The 27,351-nt window shown below is 40.8% G+C and overlaps 1 protein-coding gene across 1 annotated transcript in view; it reads left to right on the top strand.

The window, feature by feature from the left end:
- Positions 1–27,351, top strand: part of LOC119651824 (nucleolysin TIAR) — a 392,109-nt gene that overhangs the window by 348,098 nt on the left and 16,660 nt on the right. The window contains exons 5-7 of the mRNA XM_038055615.1: positions 18,383–18,575; positions 19,216–19,542; positions 19,993–20,149. Coding sequence (XP_037911543.1) covers positions 18,383–18,575; positions 19,216–19,542; positions 19,993–20,149 — 677 coding nt within the window. The remainder of the gene's footprint in view (positions 1–18,382; positions 18,576–19,215; positions 19,543–19,992; positions 20,150–27,351) is intronic.

The following is a 27,351-nucleotide window of genomic DNA, read 5'->3' as shown; positions in this document are numbered from 1 at the left end:
GTAATTTTTTTACCCCATATAGTTATGTGTGTGGTCTCGTAGTTTTCGAAGCAGATGTTACTTTTGGCATTGGTTGCAAAGGGGAGGAATGCAGAAGTCCGAAAGGGACAATTGCTTGAAGCCCTCAAATTGCTGGACCTGCAGCTTACTCCAAACAACAATTTTATTTTATAGTGTATATATATTTCGGGAGCAACTTACTCCCTTCATCAGTACAAAGTTATTTTATTGTAGTTTGGAGCAAGCTACTGGTTTATCAATTTTAGACTTAACTACAAACAGAAGACAATATCGAACCTCTCTGAAGACCTCGTTCTCAGAAACTGTCCAAGCAAAAAGTATTTTTACATAAAAAACAACAAAACCATTCATACGTCAAGCGCGAGCATTCGATTTCCGAATTGTTTAGAGGTGAAGGGAATTGATGATCATCGGCTCATACAAAATTGAGCAAATTCGTGAATATGTATCCATTGACAGAAGTTCTGGATAAATTCTACCTGTTAATAGATGCTACGAATGGAAATGGCTTGATACTAGTTTCTGGGATCCCATCTGTAGAAATGGAGCACTGCGAACTAGAGAGGGCGGTGAATGGAAAACAGAAGAGTACTTTATGTGAAGAGATGAGTCCATTTGCAGATGAGAACATGGGCACTGCTTCAACCGAGTTGCAACGATTCTCAGAGAAATCGGACAACTGGAGATTGCGAAGGCTGGTTACACACCGACCATGGGTCTGGTTTCTAACTGTTTTCTATCATGTATAAAAATAATATATTGAAAAGTATAAAGGCTGGTCACATTAAGCTGCAGCCAAAGCCTCTTCCTACCTAACTAAGCTGGCAACCATGGATAACGACTTAAACAAAATCGGTGGTATTAAATAAGTTAAAGGGCTGTGGTCTTTTACGATGAAAAGTTCATAAGAGGAAAAGCCTGTGTTATATAATTCTGTTCCCAAGAACTAGTAACTCTGTACCCGCTGCAAGAACTATAAGAGTTCTCAGTCAAATTTAGGAGCTTGTATTTAACCTTTTATTCTTCTATTATTCGAAATAGGTTTTTGACATATTTTTCGTATGTTGCAAAGTTCAATACACAATTTCAAGAAATTACTCTTATTATAAATTACTCTTATTATAACTTCGAAATATTAGAAATAATACTGATTTCCGTATGTACTGTTTTCTTTCTGCACGAAAATCTTTTCTTTCACCGCGACAGCCAACCAACTGTTTTTCTTTCTTTCTCTTTATTATTTTTTTTATCTGACGTTTTTCGTTACCTACTCTGTTCTTCCTCTTGTAGCGAGTTCTGAACTGAGTAGAGCGCCGGTGACGTCATCTGTCCGCTGGTATTCGCGACATTCGAAATAAATTTGGAAATTTCCTCCGCGCCACAGAACTAAGAGATCTGATAATATATGCTGGATCAAGTAGCCTTGAACTCTAATAAGTTGTGATTCGAGAGCTCATAATATTTATTTGAGGGCTAGGAAATTCAATCCTAGAAGAGAGAAGATATTCGATTTCACCACTTCATTTCGAGGGGCTAAGAAAAAGTGAAATAATTGAGCTGATAGTTTTTACCTGTCGGGTGCTACACTCACTGTTCGACCACCGGTACCTTGAATTCAGTTTCACTGCTGAAACCGAACAGACGTTACATGCCTGCCTCCCAACAGAAAGTTAAGATGGTCTTCATACCGAAGCCTGGGAAAGAAAACGATTCAAACTCAAAGAACTTCACGTAGATCAGCTTTACATCGATCTCGCTGAAATGTTTGGACAGACTAGCTGAGGATCATATTCGCAAGAAGGTACCCACTAAATGGAAACAGAGTAAATGGCAGGCCCTAAATGCTGCTAAGTAGGCGAAACTTTTCCTATCAGAGCCATAGCACAAACAAACTGGGGTGGCGAGAGGACGCTTCCTTGATGAACAAAGCCAGACACACCGAGTCATTTTCATATATCCTCGACACTCCTAGCTTCAGACTAGTGAAACCCTTTCACTCAGCGTATAAATTTCAGTGATGGTAGATACAGTTGGAATACAAGCTACTCCCTGTAATGCTTTCATAATTGCGTACAAAAATGACCATTATATTGATAAAAACTGGCTTTATTTGCAAAATAACTTCGAAGAACTTAAGAGTGAAGAAAAGGATCGGTTCCCAACTCTTCTCGGTGAGAGCAAAAGTAGATATCACAGGGATAGTCGACATTTATTAAAAATGTCACGGCCAACTGAAGTTCTTCTCGTCCTCTAGCTAAGAAAGTGTTAAGAACAAATTTCTCTGAGATTTTGTCTGAATCATATATTGCTTAGATACTACTTTACTAATCCCTAGTAGTAATAGGTCGATGTTGCCTCTTTCCACTGAAATTATTATACTGTAATCAAAGACGTAAAATATCAGTACCACATTGATCACGCTGCAAGTGGAACCATCGGAAAACCTCTCGCCGGAAGCGCGGCGCTCCAGGTTGCCGACTTATTTTTCAATAAATTCTCGTACGTTTCATGGAAGTTTGAAACAAAATTTACATGGATACGCGATAAGCAAGTAAGATAAAGAGCAATGAAAGGGACTAAAATTAACGGAGTTTCCATTCGAAATCCAAATTTTCAGATAAATCGTAGATCGACACTCATAAAGAAAACAAACTTCGAACACAACCGCAGCTTCGTATATTGAATATGACTCATAAAATATGTGAAACCATATAAACGTTTAAATCTCACTATACGCCGACAGTTTATAAACTCAAATTGTTACTCCCCTTCAACTGATAGCAATTCGAGTCCTCGACAGATGCAAAAACAGATATACAAACAACAAACTGGATACAAAAGTGTTATTTTGGAAAAAGAATTTCACCAGGCCCCATAAAGATGACAACAAAGTCATTGGCAAAATTCGGCTACTGCGTAAGGACGACACAGCACAAATAGCCTAGAGCAAGGAAAGTTACAATTTAACCAGCAACTGACTGCGAGTATACCTCAGGAACTAATTTGGAAGGACAAATATCTCAATTCCTTGAATTGACCGAACATTCAAAGAGTAATGGATGCTACATTTGTAATAGACAAATAGGAACATTTACCATATAAAGACTCATGAGCCTCTTGTTGGTTTCCAATCAAGCTTCATATCCTATGTATTATGTTAACGTACGGTGATGGTTGGCACTACATATTCCACAAATAAATAATGGATAGAAACTTCCTCTCCTATCAACTGTGAACTCGCAACTCTGACAACCTGACCCGTTGAACAGAGCTACCATCAAAACCAGGCATATAACCTTATGCCAAGTTGCGAGGGTTAATTCTGCGAATTCATAAAGTTAGGTAGCAACAGGATGTCAGACGCAAAGAGAATGTAGCAAATTCCTTTGAGCATTTTTTCGACAAATTCCCTATGCTTAGTCAACCGAACCTTACTGATGTGGCATGTGCCAGTAACAATGCCTTTTTATGTTTCATTTTATGTGTTTTGTCATGTTTCGTAGGTTTCGTCTTGCTTCGCTACACAAACGGAGACAGTGACTGCTGTGACTCTTATAATGCCATACACCCCGGGTGGGATTGGTTTTGCCCAAGGACTAACTTCACTGGAGAGCTATCGTCACAACTACGAAATTTTTTTCCATTGACGTTGAATACACTATTTTGGTTATGAATGTTCATTTCCGGAATAGATATGTAGCTTTACTTTTTGGCTTGTTTTACTTGTGACAGCAGTAGAAAATATTTTTTACGAATTTTGCAATAATTCGTAATAATTAGAGGTAATCAAGAAAAGTCGGGGATATGGTGGCAGCAAATGTAGTGATTTGAAAGTGTTTGATAAAGTGGAAATATTTTAAAAAGGCCTACAGGAAAACTTTACCAGCGGGAAAACATCTTGCCACATCAGTGACAGAGAACGTATCGATGCGTCAGTTGCTTCTATAATGAACCTTTTTGTTAGCTGAGATAAAAAATCTAAAAAATCTAAAAGTATCCATTTCTGCCTGTTTAAATAAGAGCACAATGAGTTCTGCTAAAATAAATTTATCAACTCCACGTAAGAATAGCGCCTTAGTTACGGCTTTCGGCTATTGAGTATGGACTATTAGTAACTATCCAATCCGATAAATAAATTCAGAGATGCCAAAATCTTTGAGCCGTCTTCCTTCTGGCTCGAAGTCTTGATCTTTATATTGCAAGACTTTGACGATGTAAGCAAGAATTTGTTCGGAAATTGCTACTCACCACATCGCTAGGTACATTCTTTTGGGTAGGTCATAATAATAATGACACAAAAGAATGTCGCACTGCATCCTAAAGAGCTATTTTGCTCCTTAGTATATCTATTACAATAGCGTGCCAATTAAGCCCGTCAGGGATTTTAACATGCTCCCTACTTCAAGGTGTTTTAACTAAGGTTTTAACTAAGGTATAGTCTCCGCGGATATTACAAATTCCCCAAGTGTTAATTTAGCCTGCAATGGCCAGTAAGTACCCCTACTATGATCACAAAACTCTCCTCGCTGAGGTTTAAACAACCCGTCCAACGCTAGGATTCATATCCCGCGCTATCAAACTGGACTGTTAGATACCTAGTAAGTTTATCCAATAAAGATCCTTCAACCGCTCCTCTTGATTCCTTAATGTCGTGAGCATGTTTAATACTATGTAGAACTAGGGGGTTATTAAGGTGATGTAATAGGCCGAGGAAAAGGAGCTACGTTCGTTTCCAGGAATACTTATAATCCCGGATGAATGAGAATAATCCAGCTTGGAAAGCCTATAGTGTAATATCTATGGTAAAAAAAAAGATGCGGTTAATTTTTCGTCAGACGGCGTGCCGGCGTCGAACATTTGAATTTGTGGACTTTGATGTAAAGCCGGGATGCCTGTCCTTTACTACGCTAGGCCTACGCCGGATATCGGCTGCTGCATCGTTGATAATGGCGATTATTTTGCCCAATCAGCGATGTAATCATGGAAATTATCCTATGCAAGTTAAACCATACACAGAAAGAAACGCACTGTTGACGAGAAGCGATCCTATCATTGACGGCCAAAGAAAGTGTCACAAGGCACTTTTGTTTCAAAGAAGAGTTTGATCTGATACTCAGGTTACTTTGAAACAAGGTAATATCTTCTATAAGTGTAAAATCGGGACTTTAGTATTAAAACCAGTTAATGTGTCATCGTCAGCTCAAATTATACGCCTTTGAAATAGAGGTCGCCACTTTCCGTTGAGTTTCTGGGGTGGCTATTCATACATGCAAAAAAGGAGTGCAACATTTTCTTTATAGTATATGGTTACATGGAGTATCAAACGAAATATTAATACTTTCCGAAACTGATCTCTGTTTTGATATTAGGCGAAATATAGGGAAGTGAGAGTTTAAAATGTGTGCCTCAAAAAGCAAAACTGGTTTTGTTCTTTGAACTTCAGAATCACGATGACACATCCATATAAGATCTAGACCTTAAAATACAATACTGTTTGGCGACCTTCCCTCCTTCTCCTTTTTCTTTAGCCTTTTTAATCAGTTGCGCCATTTTATTCTATTAAAGACTCTGGTCTGTAGTCAGAGGCGAGGCTTTTAAATCACTATCCACCCTATTAAGTCGCCGCTGTTTGGGCCGGCCTTTTGGTTGCTCACCACTAACTTTGATGTTTATATTAACCTTGGCAAGTTGATTTTCGTTAGCACGTATCGAAGATACGCGCAGCGTGTATTGCGTCATAATTTCCGCAGTTCCTGACAAATCCAGCTTGTTTCATGGTGATTTGAATGATGTGACGGATACAGTTGTCAAGAATGTGTCCAAAAATCTTCATGGTATGGGATAGCAACCGGAACGGACGGTAATCTGAATATTCTGGTGGCCTACCTTCCTTTTTAAAGTTTTGTGTAAAAGAAAACTTTGTTCAAATTGGTTTACTGTCTGTCTGTCTATCTATCTGTCATACGCATTTTCCTCGGTAACGGTAGTAGCAATTGACACCAAATTGGTGGAAAGGTGGGAACTGTAAACGTTCACGTCTACTTTGAGTTACATCACTCTACGTTGGGGCGTGTACATCTCTTTCACCAAATATAGTCATGTGGGGTATCAAATGAAAGGCCACGGTTAGTACTTTCCGAAGTCGGTCTTTGTTTTAACAGTTTTTGGAATGGTTGGTGATCAAGATGAAGAGTGATCATTTTTTTCGTGGACTCATTCTCAAAAACTACTCAACCGAAAAATCTGAAAAAAATCTGTTGAAGGAAAGTTAATAATAGTGTATAGTATTACTTGATTTGTAGTAATCGCATTATTACTAACAAAGTTATGGTAAGTCGAAGTTTTCGCTTCTGTGCAAATTCAAGACTTTAATAATATACGTATACATTATGTGCTAGGTAACGTTTTTATGAAATAAATACAAAAACCTTTCAGTTCCACTTCCAGTTTCCGGTTTCCCGACTTGTTTATATGTTATTGAACCTTATGATATTTAACCCTATGGTACTTAATTCTACGTTGAAGTGATTCAACGATGGCATTCCCCAGTGTTTGTCAAAAATATTTGAGTTCGTTTTTGTGCTGTTCCGTTACTGTAGATTACCACTTGCCCAACATTAAGCTTGGTGATGAATCCGAACTTAGATCCCACTGAAAATGAAATGGTTCTTTAGTTATACTTTAAACAAATGACAATAACAAAGGAGGAACTGTAAAGATATAATTTCTGTTGTTGGCATAACTTTATATTTGCCATTTAAATAAGGGAAAGGATCGCGAGATCAAGATTGGCCAAGCGTGACGTATTGCAATCCTAAATTATTTAGCATACATTCCGGGTCTATGACTCATGCTACCAAATACCGACTGTAGTATGAAGCACGATGTATTACGTCATAGGGTGATGACGCTTCACAGCCTCGAGGATTCGCATGTTAGTTCGCATAGCCACTTTATAAGAATGCGGAGCGGGAAGCATAAAAGGTGATCACTGTTATCCGAGCGGACCATAACAAAGATCTTTGAAATGACCACTCGGCACAGAGAGAAATCGGTACTGACTCGCGAAAGTGGACATCAGAGCACATAGAATAATTTCTGTAGTGTTATTGTGAAGAATTGATTATTATTGATTGTGGCATTACCTCGAGCAGGTTTCAACGCAAGAACTGACTTATCAACTACTTCCACAAATACTAGCGAAATTTAGAGCAATTCCACAGATGTTGAGGAAGAATCAAACGAATGAACTCTGCGACAGCAGCAATACCTGACGGCATCACAGTTATGCTGTGGAGAGAAAACAGGTGGGACGTAACATTCTGCCTGAGTGAGTTCTTAAATCAGGTTAATGAGGTGGGTTGATCAACATCTGATTGGGAAGAAAAGACGACCGTTCTATTTTGGCAAGTAAACTATAGTCTAGCAAAAAGTTCAAATTACCATCCTTTCCGTTTGCTGTCCCATACCATGAAGGTTTTTGAACTCATTCATTACAACTATCAGAAACAACATCGTTCAAATACAGTAAACCACAATACAAGTTTTGTCGGGAAGTGTGAAACTCCTCATGCAATACCTGTTACGTATTTACCAATGGAGAACCACTGTTGAAAGCATCGCCTTTTCTACATGGCGTTCCTGGATCTCGAGAAGACTTCTTGCTACACAAATTCATCTGGCATGCATTGGAGCAATACCTAGTGCCTGAGTAACCCCTGCACTGAATTCAAGTTCTTTGCCGCATTCTGGCACATATGGCATGTGTTCCAACTCAATGTTCTTGTCGTTGTTCATCTTGCCACTCCTCTTTTCTCTTGCCATAGACGCCGTCACATGGCATATCCAACATTCAGCGTCTTATACCCGCTCTGGTCTATGCAGATAATGTTTTCTTCAGGTTTCACAACCAATCCGATCTACGCTACCTCGATCACCTTACGTAGCACGGTTTCCAACTGCGTTTCTCTTCTCTCGAACGCTACTATTACGAATAATTAAATTGGCGCTAGTGGGATCTGAAAAAAGCAAATACAGTGTAAAACCACCGATTTATTCATTGGAAGGTGGGATAGCCATGGATGAAAGGAGGAACTGAACATAAAATAGAGTTTTACGGTAAATATTATTATGTTCAAGTGGATTTAAAGTATCCTAAAAAATCGTTCCCGCTGTAGTCTTCAAAGTGTACTGAATTGATTGAATAGATTCAGGAGTGTCTCCCCGGAGCAGTTTTTTGAGTTCTAGAAATAGCCTGAAGTTGCACAGAGCTAGATAAGGTGAATAAGCTATTGTGAAATGAGTGGAGTTTCTGGCGTAACACTCACGGAGCGCCACGCGAACGTCTCATAACACTAAAATAGTATTTTTTGTTGACATTTACCGGCGAAACTCATAAAATACAGTACGACCATAGTCGAAAAAACTTTTCAGCATATCCTTGATAAGCAATTGTTTTGGTTCGCCTTTGACATGGAATTTACTCGTTTGCTCATTTGTTCCCTATCATAAGCCTGGATCCTTGTCATTCATTATAATGCATTCGTAGGTATCGCGATAGTCAGAAATCATTTCTTCACAAAATTTTACGAAAGGATTTTTTTTCTAAAGAAATTGAGTTGAGATGAGCTATTATCTGGTTCAGGGTCACATGGTCACAGGGTAGTCACTTTATGCCCTTACGTAATCCTTCAACCTTACGTGAATAGCCCACTGATAATTACTCGACGACAATCCCTCAACGAGCGCGATTGTATTTCGTTTGTAATTAAGAGAGGAAATGTCTTCATATCGGAACAAATATTTGTGGTGATACCATATTCTTAGGGGTATTTTTTTTGTATAATTATTTAAAAAAATGGTGATAATTGAATAATAATTGAAATAATTTTTAGTTTTGTATAATTATTGGAAAAAATGGTGAAAATCGAAATAATTAAATAATAATTGCAATAATTTTTAATCTGTAAAATTTTTAAATTTAACTACCTTTACTAGTGTTGAAGTTAATATTCTCTGAAAAGTTAATAATATAAAATTAAAATCCTTTTGGTTTTAAATAAAAATTGAAGTCGCTACAGGTACCGCAATCGGAGAACTCTAATTACGATGTTCACGGACTTGCGGCGTGATTTTGTTACCTTTGGTTTAACATTTTTTGAAAAACTCAAAAGTTGTCTGAAATATGGCTGAATTCCATTTAATTCTTCCAACTAAAAAAATATCGAAAAACACGTGAAAATAAGCCTCTAACGTGATTTCCCCCCGTAATTGTTAATCCATTCTCTGATTTACTTTATATGTTGATCATAACTTAACGGTTATGGTGGTTGCGTTGCAAATCATCGTCGCGTAAAAATCGCTAATAGCAAATGTAGTCGTTTAAAAAACACAAACGAAACTATATAACTAATGATCATATTGACACGAGTTTTGTCACAGATGTCACTAACAGTCCCAGCAAATGGAAAAAGTTTCAATTAAAACTGCACCTTACTTTTTGAACATCGTATTATAGCGCACACATATTGCCTTATGTACCTAGAGCTAGACGTAATAATCAAAGAGCAGTCTATATAAATTATTATGGGAAATGGCGCACAAATTGCCAGTGACCACGAATTGTAATTGATTCCTGAAAATGAAACCAAAATATTATAAAATGCTCATTAGCTGCTGAACTGTAAGAAAACTATTATTACAAGGTTTGCAAATATTTTCACCACCGCAGTTATTTTCAATTATTAGTTTTGTATTTTCACCATTGAGAGCGTTAAATATTGCGGATTAAATGCAGTTCCTTCACTGATACCACCATAATATAACCTCATACCTGTGTTTTATTGGTTGCTATTCATCCGTTGGAATTTATGCTGCATTTCTAAATTCCAAACGAAATTTATGGCAACTGTGCATTTATGCAGTAATTGCATTTTATTGGTGAGAAAATAGTAACCAGCAAACCAAAAATATGCGGACAATTATTCAGTGATATTCAAGGTTTATAAAAGCATTGCTAATTACAATTTTTAATCGGATAGATTTGAATGGAAACATTTCGTTTCATTTGCATTAAAAATCATGGAACTATCCATATTCATAATCCATTGTATCTTCAATTTTTAAGGTTTTGTGTAAAACAAAACCTTATTAAAATCGATTTGTATCTGTCTGTCTGCCTGCTTATCACACCCCTTCTCTCAGAAACGGTTACTCCTATTGATACGAAATTCGGTAGAAAGGTGTGAATCCTCTGGCATGCAGTGAGCACAAAGTTCCGCGTTGAAAGGTTTGAAAGGGGTCAGTTACTTTCAAGCCTCCGTAAAAATATGGTGTTCTATGCACATGGTATGTAGGCCTCAAATCCCTCTCCATAACGATACCTGTTTAAATGAAATTAATAATGAAAAAATAACCATCTGTATATTGACGGCGCAATGGTTGAGGGAGAGAGAGCGTCAGCCTCCGAATCTCACTGCTCTGCGTTCGAATCCCAGCCATAATGGGTATTTATGTTTGGCTTGCGTTTGTCTCTTTGCTGCGAGTTTATCACTTGCACAACTTTAGGTGTGGTCGCCACAAACTGAAGCACAATCTTACTGTGAGGATGCCTTACACTCCACCAAGGAACGAACAGAAAACATTAAATATTTATTAGGAGTATATTTTCTTAGAAATTGGCTGCGAACCCCCCTTAAGTTCACTCTAGAACCATCAAATTTTGCAGAAATATAAAATATACTATGGAATAGTATCAAGTGTGTTGGAAATCGCAATATTATTAACAAAGTTATAATCGGTCAAAGTTCTCACTTTTATTAAAATTTATGGCATACTGAAGTCAATGGTCTGACCAACTAAATGCATAAACATTACAATCAAGCTACAAATAATAATAATCGTTGGCGCAACAATCCATATTGGATCAGGGCCTTGAAGTGTGTTAGAGCACTTCATTCAAGACCGTAACGGTACACTACAGTAACACTGTGTGTGGTCAGCATTGCGCTCGCCCGAGATTATTACCCTGATTTGACTCAGGTACTCATTCACAGCTAAGTCGACTCGTATCCGACGTCAAATCATGATGCAAATGGCACTGTCACCAGTGAGATTTGAACCGCGACCTTCCGTACGACAGCCTTGCGCTCTAACCACTCAGCTATCCGGACACTCAAGCTACAAATACCCACTGAAATATTCTTATATAAGCAATATACAAAACCTTTCATATCTGAAGCGACCTCCCGACTGGATTTCATTGAATTTTACAGTGAATGATGAAGAGAATTGCATTCATGTATTCGATAATTAGCTACTTGCTTTCGAAGGATTTGTGGGTCAATAATTTTTCCATTTTTTGCGAACCAGTTGAGCTTCTCTGCTTTAAAAGATTAATTAGCTGCAATGGGTATAGTTTTCGTTGATTCCAGCTACACAAATATATTTACAGAGAATGATGCAATGATGCCGAATGGTCTTGAGAGTGATCCTGCTACTATTATCTGGCCTGGCACATTGGTCAGGGTCAGCTTAGTCAGTCTTACTAATTTCGGCGGGATACCAAATTCTCCTATGGCCCTGTACAGTTTTACCGTGGCTATGCCATCATAGGCGGCTTTAAAGTCGACGAAAAGATAATACAGTTGATGTTCATATTCCAACAGCTTTTCCATCGCTTGCAGTGAAGAGAAAATCTGATCTGTTGCGGATTTGCATGGAATTCTAAGCATATGGGGCTATCCGACCTAGCAAGATAACGCATAATCGCTTGCCGGAGTTCGTGATAAGTCTCCGTGCGTGCCCGCGTTCTTTGAGAATGCAGCATTACTCGGTATGTAGCATTTTTCCGTTCAGTTGCTAGCTTACATTCATCGTCAAATCAGCCGTTCCGACTCTCTTCGCGGCTGAGGCCAAGTATGTTTGTGTCCATATTTATGATAACGTTCTTCATGTGATTGTGAAGATCATTTGTTGATGCTTCATTTCCAGGATCTCTGTTGAATGCGGTTATTGCGGCATCCGTTTCCCTTTTATAGGTGTCGCGGAGGGCTGTGTTGTGGATGGCCTTAGTGGTAACTCTCACCTGATTGTCAGAGGGGATTCTGGGTGGTGTTGTTATTCGAGCTCGGAGCACCATGCCAGTGAGATAGTGATCCGAGCCTATATTGACCTCCCTATATGTTCTGACATTCATCAAGGCTGAGAGTTGGCGGCGTTCAATCAACACGTAGTCAACTTGGTTGAAAGTGGTCCCGTCTGGAGAGGCCCACGCATGTTTGTGGACCGCTTTCCGCGCAAGCCAGGTACTTTCAATAACCATTTCGTGTGACACTGCTAATTGAATCATCCGCAGTCCGTTATTATTTATATTTTGGTGTAAAATATGGAAGCATACGTATCGTCTGAATACGGGCTCCTTCCCTACTTGCCTGTAAAATCCCCAAGTATGATTTTGATATCATATCTGGGACAGGCTTCGAGGGTTCGTTCTACTGCCTCGAAGAAGGTATTCTTCTCCAACTTTGCAGTCTCCTCTGCAGGGGCGTGAACGTTAATGAGGCTTATATTTCTAAACTTACCTCGCAAGTGCAGAGTGCATAGCCGTTCGCTTATGTTTTCAAAGCCGATAACAGTAGGTTTCATTTTTTGGCTGACTAAGAAACCTACTCCGAGCGCATGGTTTACTGGATGACCGCTATAATATATGGTCTAGTGGCTCTTCTCCAGGAAACCGGTCCCTACCCAATGCATCTCCTGAAACGCTGTTACATCAGCTCTATATTCGGACAAGGTGTCGGCTAGCTACGTGGCAGCTCCATCTCTGTACAGGGAGCGCATATCCTATGAGAAAATATGCAAATCCTCCTGTTGCGGCTTCGTAACAAGTTGTTTTCCGTGTAAGGTTGTCAGCCCTACCAAACAGGGAGGATCAGTTGGTACAATTTGCCCCGTTTTTAGGCGCACGAAACTCGCCATCCTTCTCTGTCTGCAACTTTCTGTTAAGAAAGAACTTTCAGCGGGCACTAATTGGAGGTGGAAATAGGGTTTGGTTCAGCAGACATTTCCTGGGTTTTATACTCCATCGTGGATACCAATCCACGTTTCGCCTTGGTACCTATACTACCCTTCGACTACCACATTTTTACGGCAATTGCGATTCAGACTCCTTCAACACGTCCAGCTGCAGTCTTCAATGTAGAATGAACTCATTAATATAGCTGCGAGTATTCTAATTTCTTCGGGCATTTCCCTGTAATAGCTATTTGAATTGCCATTCTTTCCTCTAGAAGTGGTCTTCTTCCTAGAAGGTACTAGGGAGTTGAAAAGCGAGTCTACTCCGAACTCTGAAACTATGAATATCACAATGCAGAACAGGTCCGATATTATCCACATATATGGGGGTGTATTCATCAGATATAAAATTTATCTAAAAAGCTTTAATTAAGATTCAGACAACTCATCCCAAATAGTTATCTATTGCAGAGGCCCATTAAAATGCTTCTATCCAGAAGAGTACATACTGCGGAAACGCGGAGTGCATAGCTGTTCGCTTATGGTTTCAAAGTCGATAGCAACAGATTTCATTTTTTGGCTGACTAAGAAACCTACTCCGAGCACATGGTTTACTGGATGGCAACTATAAGGGTTTGATAGTAGAGCTATTAGTGTTAGTTCAGCAGGCGTTTCCCAGGTTTTATGCTCCATCGTGGGTAGCCATCCATGTTTCGCCCTGGGACCTATACTAACCAATACAATAGACAAGTGTGTAGTTATTAACGGTTTTAATTTATGTACATAACGTATATACAATTTTTATATGGATGCGTTAGATCAATCAATGCGGTAATAGGCAATGTTTGTTCATTTCGGATGAACATAGTATCTATGCCATTGATGTGTATGCACATATGAGTATCTTAAAATTTGGCAAAATACGTATTCTTAACTATGTAAGAATGGAAATCCGTGCATAGAGAATTTCTCACAAAATGTGAACACAAAATCTTTATACCTGAAACACTCAGCTTCCAGTACTTCCCGACTATTTTATATATGTTGTCGATTAACTTCTTTACATTTGCTAATAATATTGAACTGCCAGTGTAAATCGTATGAAGTTGACCGCTATAAATACACTGCTCTCCGGGTCAAATTATTTGTGTAAATGGCTTTTTAAAAAGTAGAGGGCATTGAAGTTTTACTTATATAAACACAAATTGTCATGCACTCATCATTCCTCATATAAGGAAACACAAAACCTTTACACCTGTGGCATCTAGCTTCCGGTTTCCGGACCTGTTTAATTTTTGGGCTTTTTGGCATTTAGGACGATCCCACTTACTGAAAGAAAAAGAGACATTGGTGGTGGTGGCGGGTGGTAGGTGAATGGGAGAGCCCGTCGAGAACTCCCTGCAACATCGAGCACATATACAGAATGGTATATTTTTGCATAGTTTGCACTCGGCTGTGAGAGAGTTCTAATACATCAAGGGGAACCGTGTGGAATTTTGGTGTAATAGAGTGTAGTGTAAAGACAATATTATGGGAACTATATCCACCTACTCGAGACGGCAAGTTTCTTTGATTTCCGGAGCCGGTGGCTCATAGTTCACCTTCTTCTCCACGTGTTGCCGTTTAATGCTCCCGTTATGGGGATAACAACATCAAAAATATTCGCGTAGTACACCAAGCTTGTGGCGGTCAGTTAGAACTTGCCGGTCCCAATTCATGGTGTAAGCATAACTGCCAAGAGATGCGGCTTCAGCACCAGCTTTACCAGTCGCAAGAATTCGGACAGCAGACCATCCTTCAGATAACCAACTCGAACATGGGTTCCTTCCAGAATTTATAGCTATTTCTCCTTTGTAGATGGCTTGGATTCGACACTTTTCTAATCCAATTTCCATCCGAATATCACGGCTAAACATATCTAACTAGTCGCATCAGACTTCTAAGGTGGCCATCAGTGCCAGCATATCACTTGATGTCATATAAGTATATCAAGTGTGTCAGCCCACACTAAGCACGTAGGCCATATTTGATTTCGAAACCATGCTCCCTAGCATCATTCAGTAACCATGAAAGGTGGTTCAATGCCATGCAAAAGCAAAGGGGACTCACCGAATCCCCTGGAAGATGCCCATCCGTATACGGAGGGCACGACCAGATGAACGCACTTATAAAGTGGTATGCCACTTTTCCATCACTGTCACCAAAAGATTTATTAGTTTCGGATCAATGCGGTATTCTGTCGAAAGCCTTAGCATAATCGATATAGCCACTAAAGAGATTTCTTTGGTCTTTAACTGCTTGTTCTATAACTAACGAGTCGATAACGTGTTCCTCTTTATAATACAACCCCTTGAATCGACTCGGTAGCCCTTCTACTTCTCAGACAGCATGTTATTGGTCTCGAGATGCACATCGACCTTTCCACTAATAAAGAACGTCATGAATCTAGAGGGTTGGCACCGTGTTCCTTTTTAGAACAATGTAGGTAATTCCCGAAGTGAGGAAGGGTGGAAATTCCTCCGGCCGACTCATGACGGTGTGCTAACCTACTGTGTATGCTGGTAAATTTCTTATACCAGAAATTCTGCACCCGATCCAAATCAGGGCACCTCAATTCTTCCGTTTATGGCTCGTTGAACTTCCTCTTCGGTAACATCCTTCGGCGGTGATTCACTCAGCATGGTCAGCATGCTGGGCGGGCATCCCCCTAATCCCACCACAATATTCTCCCCCTTCAGTCACCGAACTATACTGCCTGAATACTCTGTTGGGATTCGTTGAGAGATCTGAAAATACTTCACTGACTCCTTGCGTATGTTGCATTGTGAACACGTCTGGAGTGACTTTCGCCATATCGTCCAAACCCACTGCATACGACAGAAAGTTTCTACTTTAGTGTGTCCAGCATTTCAATTACGGGTATCTTCCTAAGGATGGCACAGTTTCTGTAAATCCTCTGCACATTATTCTCTCCTGCACTACAATGCACAAGTGATTGAAGTTGTAACAGCGACATATCAGCACACAGTCGAGATGCAATCTCATCATTGATTTGAGATAGAACTCTCGGAGTTGCTTAAGATACATAGAGCCCAGGAATACCTGGTCTATGCAAAGAGAGGCTTCAGCTGGACGGTGGAGAAGAGTGCAAAGCAGTGCTGAAACTGTTGCTTGCAGTGCGGCGTGGTGTTGTTGATGCCGCCGCCTCTGCCCCTATCGACTCTCTGTCACCAGTTTCCCCGATGACCTCAAGTCAAACACGCTCCCTGATGGTGGCCAGGATTGTGTCGCTGCGAGTAATAAAGTGGCACTGGTCTGTAACTCGCTGCACAGTCACTTGCGCAAATTGCGGGAAACGCTCGACGAATCTCTGGTGCAGCATGGGGCGGTAAGATGTTGGACCCGCCCTCGTCGTTATTTCGTGGTAGGAATGAATGATGAAGAAGTTCATTTCATCCGCTGCCTATGGGAATCAGCTTAAGTGCTCGCCATAGATTGTGGTGAAGCAACTGCAGTGGGCAGAATAATGCTCCTGGTCATCATAACGCCTAGACGTCGAACCACCCCGCGATTAGCGGTTTCGATGCCTTGTTGCGCATAACGGGAACTCCGCGGGGAATGGGGGGGGGGGGGCGGGGTTAACGGGTTATCCGTACCGGATCTTAAAATCCTTCTTCCATTAATTTTTGGTAATGCATTTTTTCCCTAACTGCCAGGTGAGGTGATAGCTTTCTCAGTGTGTAATCTACAAGACTATAAAGTTTCTAGACTTTCTTCACCTACCCCCTGGGGAGCTGTGGTGGACTATAGCCATTCATTCCGACTGAAGCTATTCATCCCTCCTCCTTTCATAACCGAGTTTAGGGCCGGCTACGGCGGAGCATATAATATTTGAGTGCTTATTGTCCATTTTCGGCCATTGAACGCGCGATACTTGCAACGAAGTATTCGTTGCAATGAACGCCGAGAAGCCCAGAACTTCTAAGCACAACACGAAACATAACATAACCCCTTTTGGAGGAACAAACATGTTACCTGTTGTCGATAGCATCTCATATCCAAGTGTCCAAGTCTTTTTTGGCTGCGATAAATGTCCAATTTTTCATTTTCCTTATATATTTATTATGATAAAATAATAATAACGGTATAAAATACAATTAAAAAAATATTTCTTCTTTCAACCCATTTCAAAAAAAAAATCTGACATTCGAGATATTGCAGTGACTATCCAGCTTTTCAATTGGTCGACTGTATATTCGTCCCCCCTGTAATGAGGAGGAAGAATCCACGGAGCATTTTCTACCAGAATGCCCCGCCTATGGTCGCATCAAACATCAGATTTTTGGTACTGATGTGTTCCAATTGCAGCAGGTAGTATCACATCCACTAACGGAAATCCTGCGATTCATAAATAAGTATCCCGGATTATTCTGTTAGACGGAGGAATCAAACACAATGGACCGCTAGGGTCTGAGTGCTCAAAAGCGAGATGCGCTTAAATTATTTAAATAAATTATCAGTTGTTTCAACTTTAGCTCATATAATATCCGAGTTTGATTGAATTTATTTTAATACTGCTCACAAAAAAAACTAAAAAATTACGTCAAAATAAGCCTATTAATTTGGGATTCCCCCCCAAAATTAGCAAAGCGTGAAGGGAACAACATTAGGACCTTCTCCTTACGTTTATTACGTCATCCGTCCTACAAAGCAAACTGAAACTGTTCACTTTCTTTTAATTCGTTGTTTATAGTAGCGTTGATGAATGTCTTCCTTTAGACGCAGAAATCCTTTTTGGACAAAAGAATATTCAATTCCTTAGCATTTGTCATAATAATCATATTTTTTTACGAGAAATTCATTCATGGAAATTAATTAGCACGCCTTATGAATGCCGTAACCCCATCATAATCGCCTTATTAAACCCTCGTATTTTCTTGATTCTGCAAACGACAATCATTTCCTTCTATAAACTTTGCAATGAAAATCACTCATTTATCCTGGAGCTCACTTTTTAACAGTTGGCCGCACTTTAAAAGCAACCATTAGTAGGGGCTTCAAAAGAGAAAAACCACTTCTATTTCAAACTTTTCACTTCCACCCCATTAAGACAATTACCATTTGGATTTCCGCTTTTTTGTGACAAGAATTAACATAAATGTGCATCCTTTTACCGTCGGCAACATTTGTATCCTATTTCTTCTCTTCGCTTGTGGTTACTGCAATGGCCCCGTCTCTGCTGCCTCCACTATATAATTCAAATTGTGAATGCAGTGCATACTCACTACTATTTTCTTTTTGAAGTGCATGAGCTTAATTTTCTTTTTAATGTTTCGAACTTTTACAGTAAATTCAAAACCTCTGACATTTGACGAAGTGTACAATCAAAGCAGTCCAACTAATTGCACCGTATACTGTGGCGGCATAAATGGTGCACTTTCGGGAACATTAACGGACGAGATCCTGCAGAAGACCTTTTCACCGTTCGGGACAATTCAGGAGATTAGAGTATTCAAAGATAAAGGATACGCCTTTGTCAGGTGAGTCGGACTCTATAAGCAATTCTAGGTGTGCAGCGGAAATTGTGCTCAGGTTTTCTAATTGAGAATGCCGCATGCCACATCATAACGATTTTGCCGGTTCTTTGTGAGCGTAATTACATTTTGCTAGGCCAAATCGGAGAACTCCAGACAAGCATATGATTGAAAGCAGTCATGGAAAGCAGAAATGCAGGGTGGATTCCTTTGAAGGCTAATGATTTACGTCAAGGATAATTCGATATTATCTAGACGCGAACCTTGTCGCCAGCATAGTGTATAGTCTGTAAATAACCAACTAAGGCACCAGCAGTCGCTAATTTAGGCTTTTAATTCTCAATTTAAAAGTACCAAATTATATAGAAAATTTAATTCCGGAACAGGATTACACTTAATTAAATCAAAAACGCTTCATCCGGGATAATCTGGTATCTGCACTAAAAATCAAAATCTGTTGAACACTTCACGGACATCTTAATTTTTAGACGAATATCGTTCAAATCTTTCGCGAATAATTCTATATCTTAGTGCATTTGTCCCCAGGCATGTACTGAATTTCGCAAAATCTGCATCTGCTCTTTCTTCTCACTTTGCATGAATAAATTCCATCGAAAGTCTATCTTGGCATATTTTCTTCTTGCAGATTTTCAACAAAGGAGGCAGCCACACATGCGATTGTCGCCATTCACAATTCTGAAATAAATTCACAGCCGGTGAAATGCTCGTGGGGTAAAGAAAGCGGTGACCCAAATAACGCTCCATCGATTGCTAGCCAGGCGTTAAGTCAAGCTGGTTTTCCATTTGGGGCAGCGGCCGCCTACGGGCAACAAGTGGCTGGCTACTGGTATCCTCCCGCTCCAACATATCCAGCAGCGCCCGCCCCGTCGACGCCTCTACAAGGCCAATTTCTTCAAGGCATGCAAGGTTACGCTTACGGTCAATTTGCAGGATACCAACAAGGTTATATGGGGTAAGTAGGCGTTTTCTTTTAAATTTTTACCATTTATTCCTTTTTTCCTTTGGACTCGATATATTTTTGGTCTCTTTAAAATGGAAACGAAAATAATCCTGGATATTACCAAATTAAGCGAGGATTTTCAAATGACACAATGTAGCATAGACTTTCTTATTAATTCCGGAAAAAGCATTTGGTGCGACCACATTACACCATTCCCTCCAGCCACCGTTTTATTGATTTACATTTTGTGTTTACAGAAACACAACTTACGAACATATGCCCGGCTCGGGGGCTCTGCTAATAGCCTTTCAATGTTATATTGTTAATGTACCGGATAGCTCCATAAATAGGATGAATTCATACTTTTTTCCATTTCTCACCCCCAGCTCTGCATGTTGCAGTACTTTACAAGAATGCTTAATAGTTGAACTAATGACAGCTTCCCCCTTTCAATTGTTACAGGATGGGAGTTCAAATGCCGGGAGCATGGCAAAGTGTTCCGGCCCAAGCCCAGTTACCTGCCGCTGCCCAGCAAATCGCACAGGGTGTCGGAAATGGATTGCCACAAGCAACGGGCGTTGTTGCATATCCAATGCAGCAATTCCAGGTGAGCCCCCAGGTAAGTGAAATATAGAGCACATGTAGAGTTGCACTCAATACCGAGGATTATAAATTGTTTCAGCAATTCACATAAAAATGGTGGAGTTGGTGACTATCAATTGATTTTTTTTAACAACTTTCCAATATTCACCACTATTCAGTTTATAATTCGTGTACTATTGCCTCGCGATGTACTTAGTCCTAGGGAGTTATCTGTATATCTATATAAAAACCTCCAAATTACTTAACTATCTTAGGTATTCAAGATTTCAAATCCACTTATATTCAAACCTGCAACTAATTTCAATTTTACATGTCAAGCCCAGTGGGTTAAAATATATGTATGTATACAGTTTATTTAAAAAGGGTTCAAAAGTCAATACTGCAGATATTAATTTAAATGCCGGTGCTGCTTCGATCTCATGACTTGGGTTCGGATTTCAACTTCGGTCACTGATATTTGCTAGACAGGTTAGCTTACCAAGGCTCATTAGTAGTGGGGGCCGGTCTAAGAAGCTCCATGCATACTAGTTTTGCGCCGCGGTTCTCTAATTTGATATCATTAGCAGCTATCTGACGTCTGAGTCTACATCATCACCCCATCTTAGGCAAGGTCTTCCACGTCTTATTTTTACCATAGATACAATAAACTTTTCGGGCTACATCGTGCTCGCCCATACATGCCTACTTTGTCGAATTTTATCTACACCCAAACGGCCATGTTTGTCTTGTTTCCAACGTCAACTTAAAACAAGTCGAGGAAAGGTGTTGTGTATTGCTTACATAATTCGTATCGTTTATGAATTTAATTTGTCCGACTGTTTAACTTTATTTAAACAGGTATCGGTATGTAGTGTATTTTGAGGCATAGATACTCTGAACGACCGCGTTTTTTCAGATAAGGGCTGGGTACTTTCTGTGAAGGCGTCATTAAAGTAATTGACCCCCGTACTCCTCCCCTTTGCAACCAATGTCAATAGTTTCGTAAAGTACTAACTGAGACCTTATATTTGATACCTTACATGACTATACTCGGTTAAAATAAATTACACCCCCTAATAGATGGATGGGGACCCTCCGTCCTTAAACTCAACTCAAATATGTTACTCTTTGTATGCAATGGGACTCACAACTGTTTCTGAGCCATATGTTGTGACTGACAGAGAGACGGAGAGACAGATGTGTTCTGTTCAATAATGGTAAAGACGATAAAAATGCATTGAAGAAAGCCAGCATCACTCAAGCGACACAAGTGACACCCATTCAAAATCCGAAGTGCGGTAAACTTGAAAATATGAGTATGAGGGAGCGAACCATTCGGGAAACCGAAAGCTAGACGCTTCAGGTAAGAAAGATTCTGCTTGTTTCATATGTAAATTCATTTAAGTGCAGAAATATCCCATTCTATAATACATAGACCCTAATAAATACAAATACTTATCACGTCAAAATACTTACTGTAATGCGATGTTGATATTTAGCATTTTGAGTTGAAGTAAATTTACACGGGAAAAACAACTCTGAACGACTGCAACTTAGTAACTGTACGATTTTTATCAAACTTGTCATCGTCATTCCTCATACTATCATCTATGTTACTGAAGTTTTTTAAACCATAGGATAAACTATAATAATAATAATAACCTACCAGCGGCCACTACCACCAGCGCTTAGCGTTTAGCGTTTAGTTTTTAAGTAGGGAGGATCGTCCAACCCTAAATGTTTGGCACCTAAGTGCTAGTATTATCTAAAATCCCGCATCTGCCGAGATTATGATAACTCGGAAATAATAACGGCGGGAGCGAGTACAACATCTTACCGCCTCTTGTTGCACCAGAGATTCGTCGAGCGTTTCACGCAATTCGCGCAAGTGACTGTGCAGCGAGTCGCAGACCAATACCGCTTTATTACTCGCAGCGACATAATCCCGGCCACCATTAGGAAGCATGTTCGACTAGAGGTCATCGGGGAAACTGGTGACCGAGATTCGATGTTGATAGAGACGGCGACATCAACAACACCACGCCGTACTGTAGGCAACAGTTTCAGCACTCACCGAAGCACTCTTCTCCACCGTCCAGCTGAAGTCTCTCTTTGCATAAACCAGGTGTTCCTGGGCTCGTTCTACTTCAAATCAATGATGAGATTGCATCTCGGCTGTGTGCTGATATGTTGCTGCTGCAACTACAATAACTTGTGCATTGTGATGCAGTTACGGCTATGAGATTGTACGGTCTGAAGATTCGCTTTCATGTTAGATCCACTATGGAAAATTCGTCCGAAACATCGGCGGGGCTCACTAAGGCAGGACATTGCTAGACTGATTCAGATCAGCAATGCCAATGCCAGCAGACGGGTGAGAAATAAAGTGCAGAGGGATTACCAGAACTATGCTATCCCCAGTGAGGCACCCGTAGCTGAAATTCTGGACACACTCAAGCAGGAACTTTCTGTCATATGCAGTCGGTTACGACGGTATGGCGAAAATCATTCCAGACATATCCAGAATGCTACATACGCGAGGAATCAGCGGAGATTTTTCAGATCTCTCAACGAATCGCAACAGAGCGTCCAGACAGTACAGTTTTCGGTGACGGATGCAAAAAAATAATGGGGTGGACTTTGGGGGTTACCCGCGCAGCATGCTGATCATGCGGAGTGGATCACCGCCGAAGGCACCCGCCATGCCAATACGCCTGGCAACCTCATTTCTAACTGTACTGTTATGGCACCGGTGCATTAAATCACCAGGCATAATGCTGTTATCCATCAAAACCTTGCATGCAAGCATAGGCTGATCATGGGAACATATCTGGTTTACTGATATGAGCCGCAAGCAGCACTTGATAATTCTGCTTACAGCATGTATTGGGACCGGCAAGTTCTGACTGATCGCCATACCGTCTGGAGTGGGTGGTTGTAGTTCTCATAATATTGTCAGCTACAGGTATTGCACCTAAATCTCTTACGGCTTCTCTTGATGTCCTGGGACTTTCGGACAGACTGGTTCAAACCATGCAAAAGTACACCGTTCTACATACGTGCTCGATGTTGCCGGAGAACACTGCGGATTCTCCCATTGACCTGCCACCGACCACTCCCACTAGCGCCCCTTTAGTTTTTAAGTAGGTAGGATCATTCAAGCCTAAATGCTTGGCATTTAATGCTAGTATTAGGTAAAATCCGGCATCTGCCGAGATTGTGATAACTCGGAAATAATCGTTGGCGCAACAATCCAATTGAATCAGGGCCTTGAAGTGTGTTAGAGTACTTCATTAAAAACCTTAACGGTACACTGCAGGATTACAGTACCATATGGGAGGCAATGTGGTCAGCATTACGCTCGCCCGAGATTATTACCGTGATTTGATTCAGGTACACAGCTGAGTCGACTGGTATCCGACGTCAAATCACGATACAAATTCCACTGCCACCAGTTAGAATTGAACCGCGATCTTCCGTATGACAGCCTTGTGCTCTAACGACTCACCTATCCCGACACAGGACAAACTAACCCCCTTAAGTTCTCCGATTTCTTCAAAAACATTGTAATGTACTATTATTAACTTAAGTTTAAATTAACTTCGATATCGATATGGAGAGTATTTTAAAGCCTGGACACCGTCTAGAGGTAACTTCAAGATTTTTTTTCAGATTTTTCGGTTAAATATTTTCTTAGAACTGGTCCATTAAAGAAACCATAACTTTCAAAATCCTTTCAACCTTGCCTTTTAACCAAATGTCAAAACTCGGGAAGTACTAATCGAAACCTTTAATTTAATACTCAAATGGTGTGCATGTATTTTACATCCGCCTTTTGCATGTATACGGACCCCTCTTACACTCAACGTAGAAAGAAGTGACTTACAATATGGGTGGGCGTTTATAGTTCCCACCTTCACACCAAATTTCTTTTCAATCGGTGTAGCCGTTTATGAGAAAAGTGACAGGCAGGTATTGAACCGATTTTAGTAAGGCCTTGTTTTACGAACAAAACCTTAAAAAGGAGATGTGACATATGCCGATGTTCTTCGGATGGTCGATCCGGAATTGATAGACCCTTGAGCAAGGGTCAACTGGATCAGATGTTCCCAAAAAGGAAATTTGATGCTGGAGCTGAAGAAGTCTCCAGCTAAGACGGCTGAAAATTTCCTCGACATGATCATTGGGGGGAAGGGAGGAGATTGTGATACTAAGTAAAGACATTGATATAGTCACCACCAAGGAAGATATTCATGAGGACCTAGAAAATCAGTTTGGACCACACGGTTTGCACGAATTGGCAGTCAAAGGACCCAGGAAGTCTCACGGAGGCACTCAAACGGCAACTATAAGCTTGCCGGCCGAAGGAACGTTAAAACTGCTGGTGGCTAGTTAGTCTTTTGTCGACTCAGAGAGCAGGTGTCCTTCAAGCGCTGCTTTAGATGCCTCGAATATGCCCATGTAACCGGCGAGGGGATGTGCAAATCAAGCTAATCAGGAAGTGATGGAGTTTCCAGAAATTGAATTCGTCAGGGCAAAAATCGCTGACATCTACATATATAGTTGCTATGCTGATAGCAAAATTCGAGCAAATGCTAGGTATGCTAGTTTCGGATGCAAAAAGTCGAAACCCGAAAATTATAGCGGGTGATTTCAAAGCGTGAGCTGTGGATTTGGGCAGTCGAACTACGAACACCAGGGGCTCTATTTTGCTCGAAGCTTTTGCGGAGATGAACTTGGTCCTTGCTAACATCGAAACTGTAGCACCTTTTTGAGGGACAAGTTCGGGCTTAATAGTCAATTTGACATAGTAGTAGTAGAGTACCATATTTGCGAGGAGAATGATCTGGTCCGTCAGTAAGCACTGTACTTATAGCGAACCCCAAACAATGTTTTTCCAGGTCTTAGAAGGGCCAGACAATGAGATGCGTTCCCACGAAGTTGGAAATCAGAGCTGATCCGTAAATACCTTTGAAGCGGACGCATTCAGAGAGATGCTACTTTAAGGCCATTGATACCGATGGAATGGCTTGAGAAAAGGTAGCACAGATTATGAAGCGTATAACGAGAGCATGCAATCATCACCAATAAGCGGTTAAACTATTGGTGGAACAAAGAAATTCCGGTGTTGCGGGCTGCACGCTTCGGAGCAAGGAGAATATGCCAACCATCCAGAAGAAGACCAAACTTCGATGTGAAACGAAAAATATATGCGAGTTCAGGGAGGCTTAGCTATACGGACCAGTAAGCAAAAATGCTTCAAGGAATTCTACGCGAAGGCAGACCAAAACTTCAGGGGCGTACAGTGTAGTTATGAAAAAAATAAAAGGGCGAACATCACAACTGACATGCCCGCATCTTCTTCTTGATATAGTGCGCTCTTCCGCCTGCATAAAGGGGAGGGTAAAAATTATAAACAAGCGTGGGACGTCTTTACCTGCGGAAACCGAGAGACTCAACGTGTTTGAGGCATATTTGGTAGAAGGAGTTTTCCTCGACCAGTGGAAATGGCAAAAATTATTTTTGCTCCCAAAGCCGGGACATCCATCATTATACCGCCCGATTTGCCTTATCGACACGGTAGGAAAGATGCGCACAAAGGATATCTGCAATATACTTCTCCCTATCATAGAATATAGGGATAACCTATCGAACCGAGAGTTTGGTTTTCGTCAAGCTCATTCAACAATCAACGCCATAGACATGGTTTTGAAGCTGGCTCGAGATGCGATGGCCACCAATAAATGTTGTGCCGAAATAACATTGGACGTCAAAAATGCGTTCAATTCAGCCAGCTGGAAATGGATGAAAAGCTCACTGGCTAAAACGAGTGTCCCTAGTTACTCCACTAAGCTCCTCGAAAGTTACTCCACGGAACGGACAGTTTTCTACGATATGGATGCAGGACCCAAGCAGTATAATGTCATAGCAGGAGTACACAGGGCTCAATGTTCGGTCCTCTCCTGTGGAACGTGGTATACAAAGAGGTCTTTGTCCTTCCCGTGTCAAAGGAGACCACGGTAATCAGTTGCAGATGATTGAGTCATGATTATTGTGGCGATATCGTCATCGCTTAAGCCTGCCAGCTTAACCTAGGGGAACAAAAGACGTATAGAATATTGATTACCAACCGTAGGAAACTTCGCAATTAATCAATTTTAAGGGGCACCTGGACTGTGAGAAAGCGGATGATGCCCCACATTAGAGCTCCAAGATACAGCCGCAGATGACTCGTAGTCGAAATGGTGCGCTCTACTCTGGCACAGGTCTGGGAGGAAGAAGAACAATCGGAAGGCGTGGAGAAGTTCAATGGATCATGAAATCCTTTCTCAAACATCTTGACTACGATGACGACATCTATTTGGTGTATCACTGTTTCTTTGACCTTGGCCAAACTGACTGTGGCTGATCACAGCTAGATTCGCCTTCAGTCATCATCATCAATGGCGCAACAACCGGTATCCGGTCTAGGCCTGCCTTAATAAGGAACTCCAGACATCCCGGTTTTCCGCTGAGGTCCACCAATTCGATATCCCTAAAAGCTGTCTGGCGTCCTGACCTACGCCATCGCTCCATCTTAGGCATGGTCTGCCTCGTCTTCTTTTTCCACCATAGATATTGCCCTTATAGACTTTCGGGGTGGGATCATCCTCATCCATACGGATTAAGTAACCCGCCCACCGTAACCTTTTGAGCCGGATTTTATCCACAACCGGACGGTCATGGTATCGCTCATAGATTTGGTCATTGTGTAGGCTACGGAAAAGTCCATCTTCATATAGGGGGTCAAAAATTCTTCGGAGGATTCTTCTCTCGAACGCGGTCAAGAGTTCGCAATTTTTCTTGCTAAGAACCCAAGTTTCTGCGGAATACATGAGGACTGGTAAGATCATAGTCTTGTACAGTAAGAGCTTTGACCCTATGGTGAGACATTTCGAGCGGAACAGTCTTTGTAAGCTGAAATACGCTCTCTTGGCTAACAACAACTGTGCGCGGATTTCATCATCGTAGCTGTTATCGGCTGTGATTTTCGACCCTAGATAGGAGAAATTGTCAACTGTCTCAAAGTTGTATTCTCCTATCCTTATTCTTCTTCGTGTTTGACCAGTGCGGTTTGATGTTGTTGGCTGATTCGTCTTCGGTGCTGACGTTGCCACCATATATTTTGTCTTGCCTTCATTGATGTACAGCCCAAGATCTCGCGCCGATTACCGCCTGCTTAATCTGGATGAAAGCAGT

This window comes from Hermetia illucens, chromosome 3 (genome assembly GCF_905115235.1).
Source record: "Hermetia illucens chromosome 3, iHerIll2.2.curated.20191125, whole genome shotgun sequence".
Taxonomy (NCBI): Eukaryota; Metazoa; Arthropoda; class Insecta; order Diptera; family Stratiomyidae; genus Hermetia; species Hermetia illucens.
The sequence above is the reverse complement of the archived record's forward strand: the minus strand, read 5'-3'. Positions and strand labels throughout refer to the sequence as shown.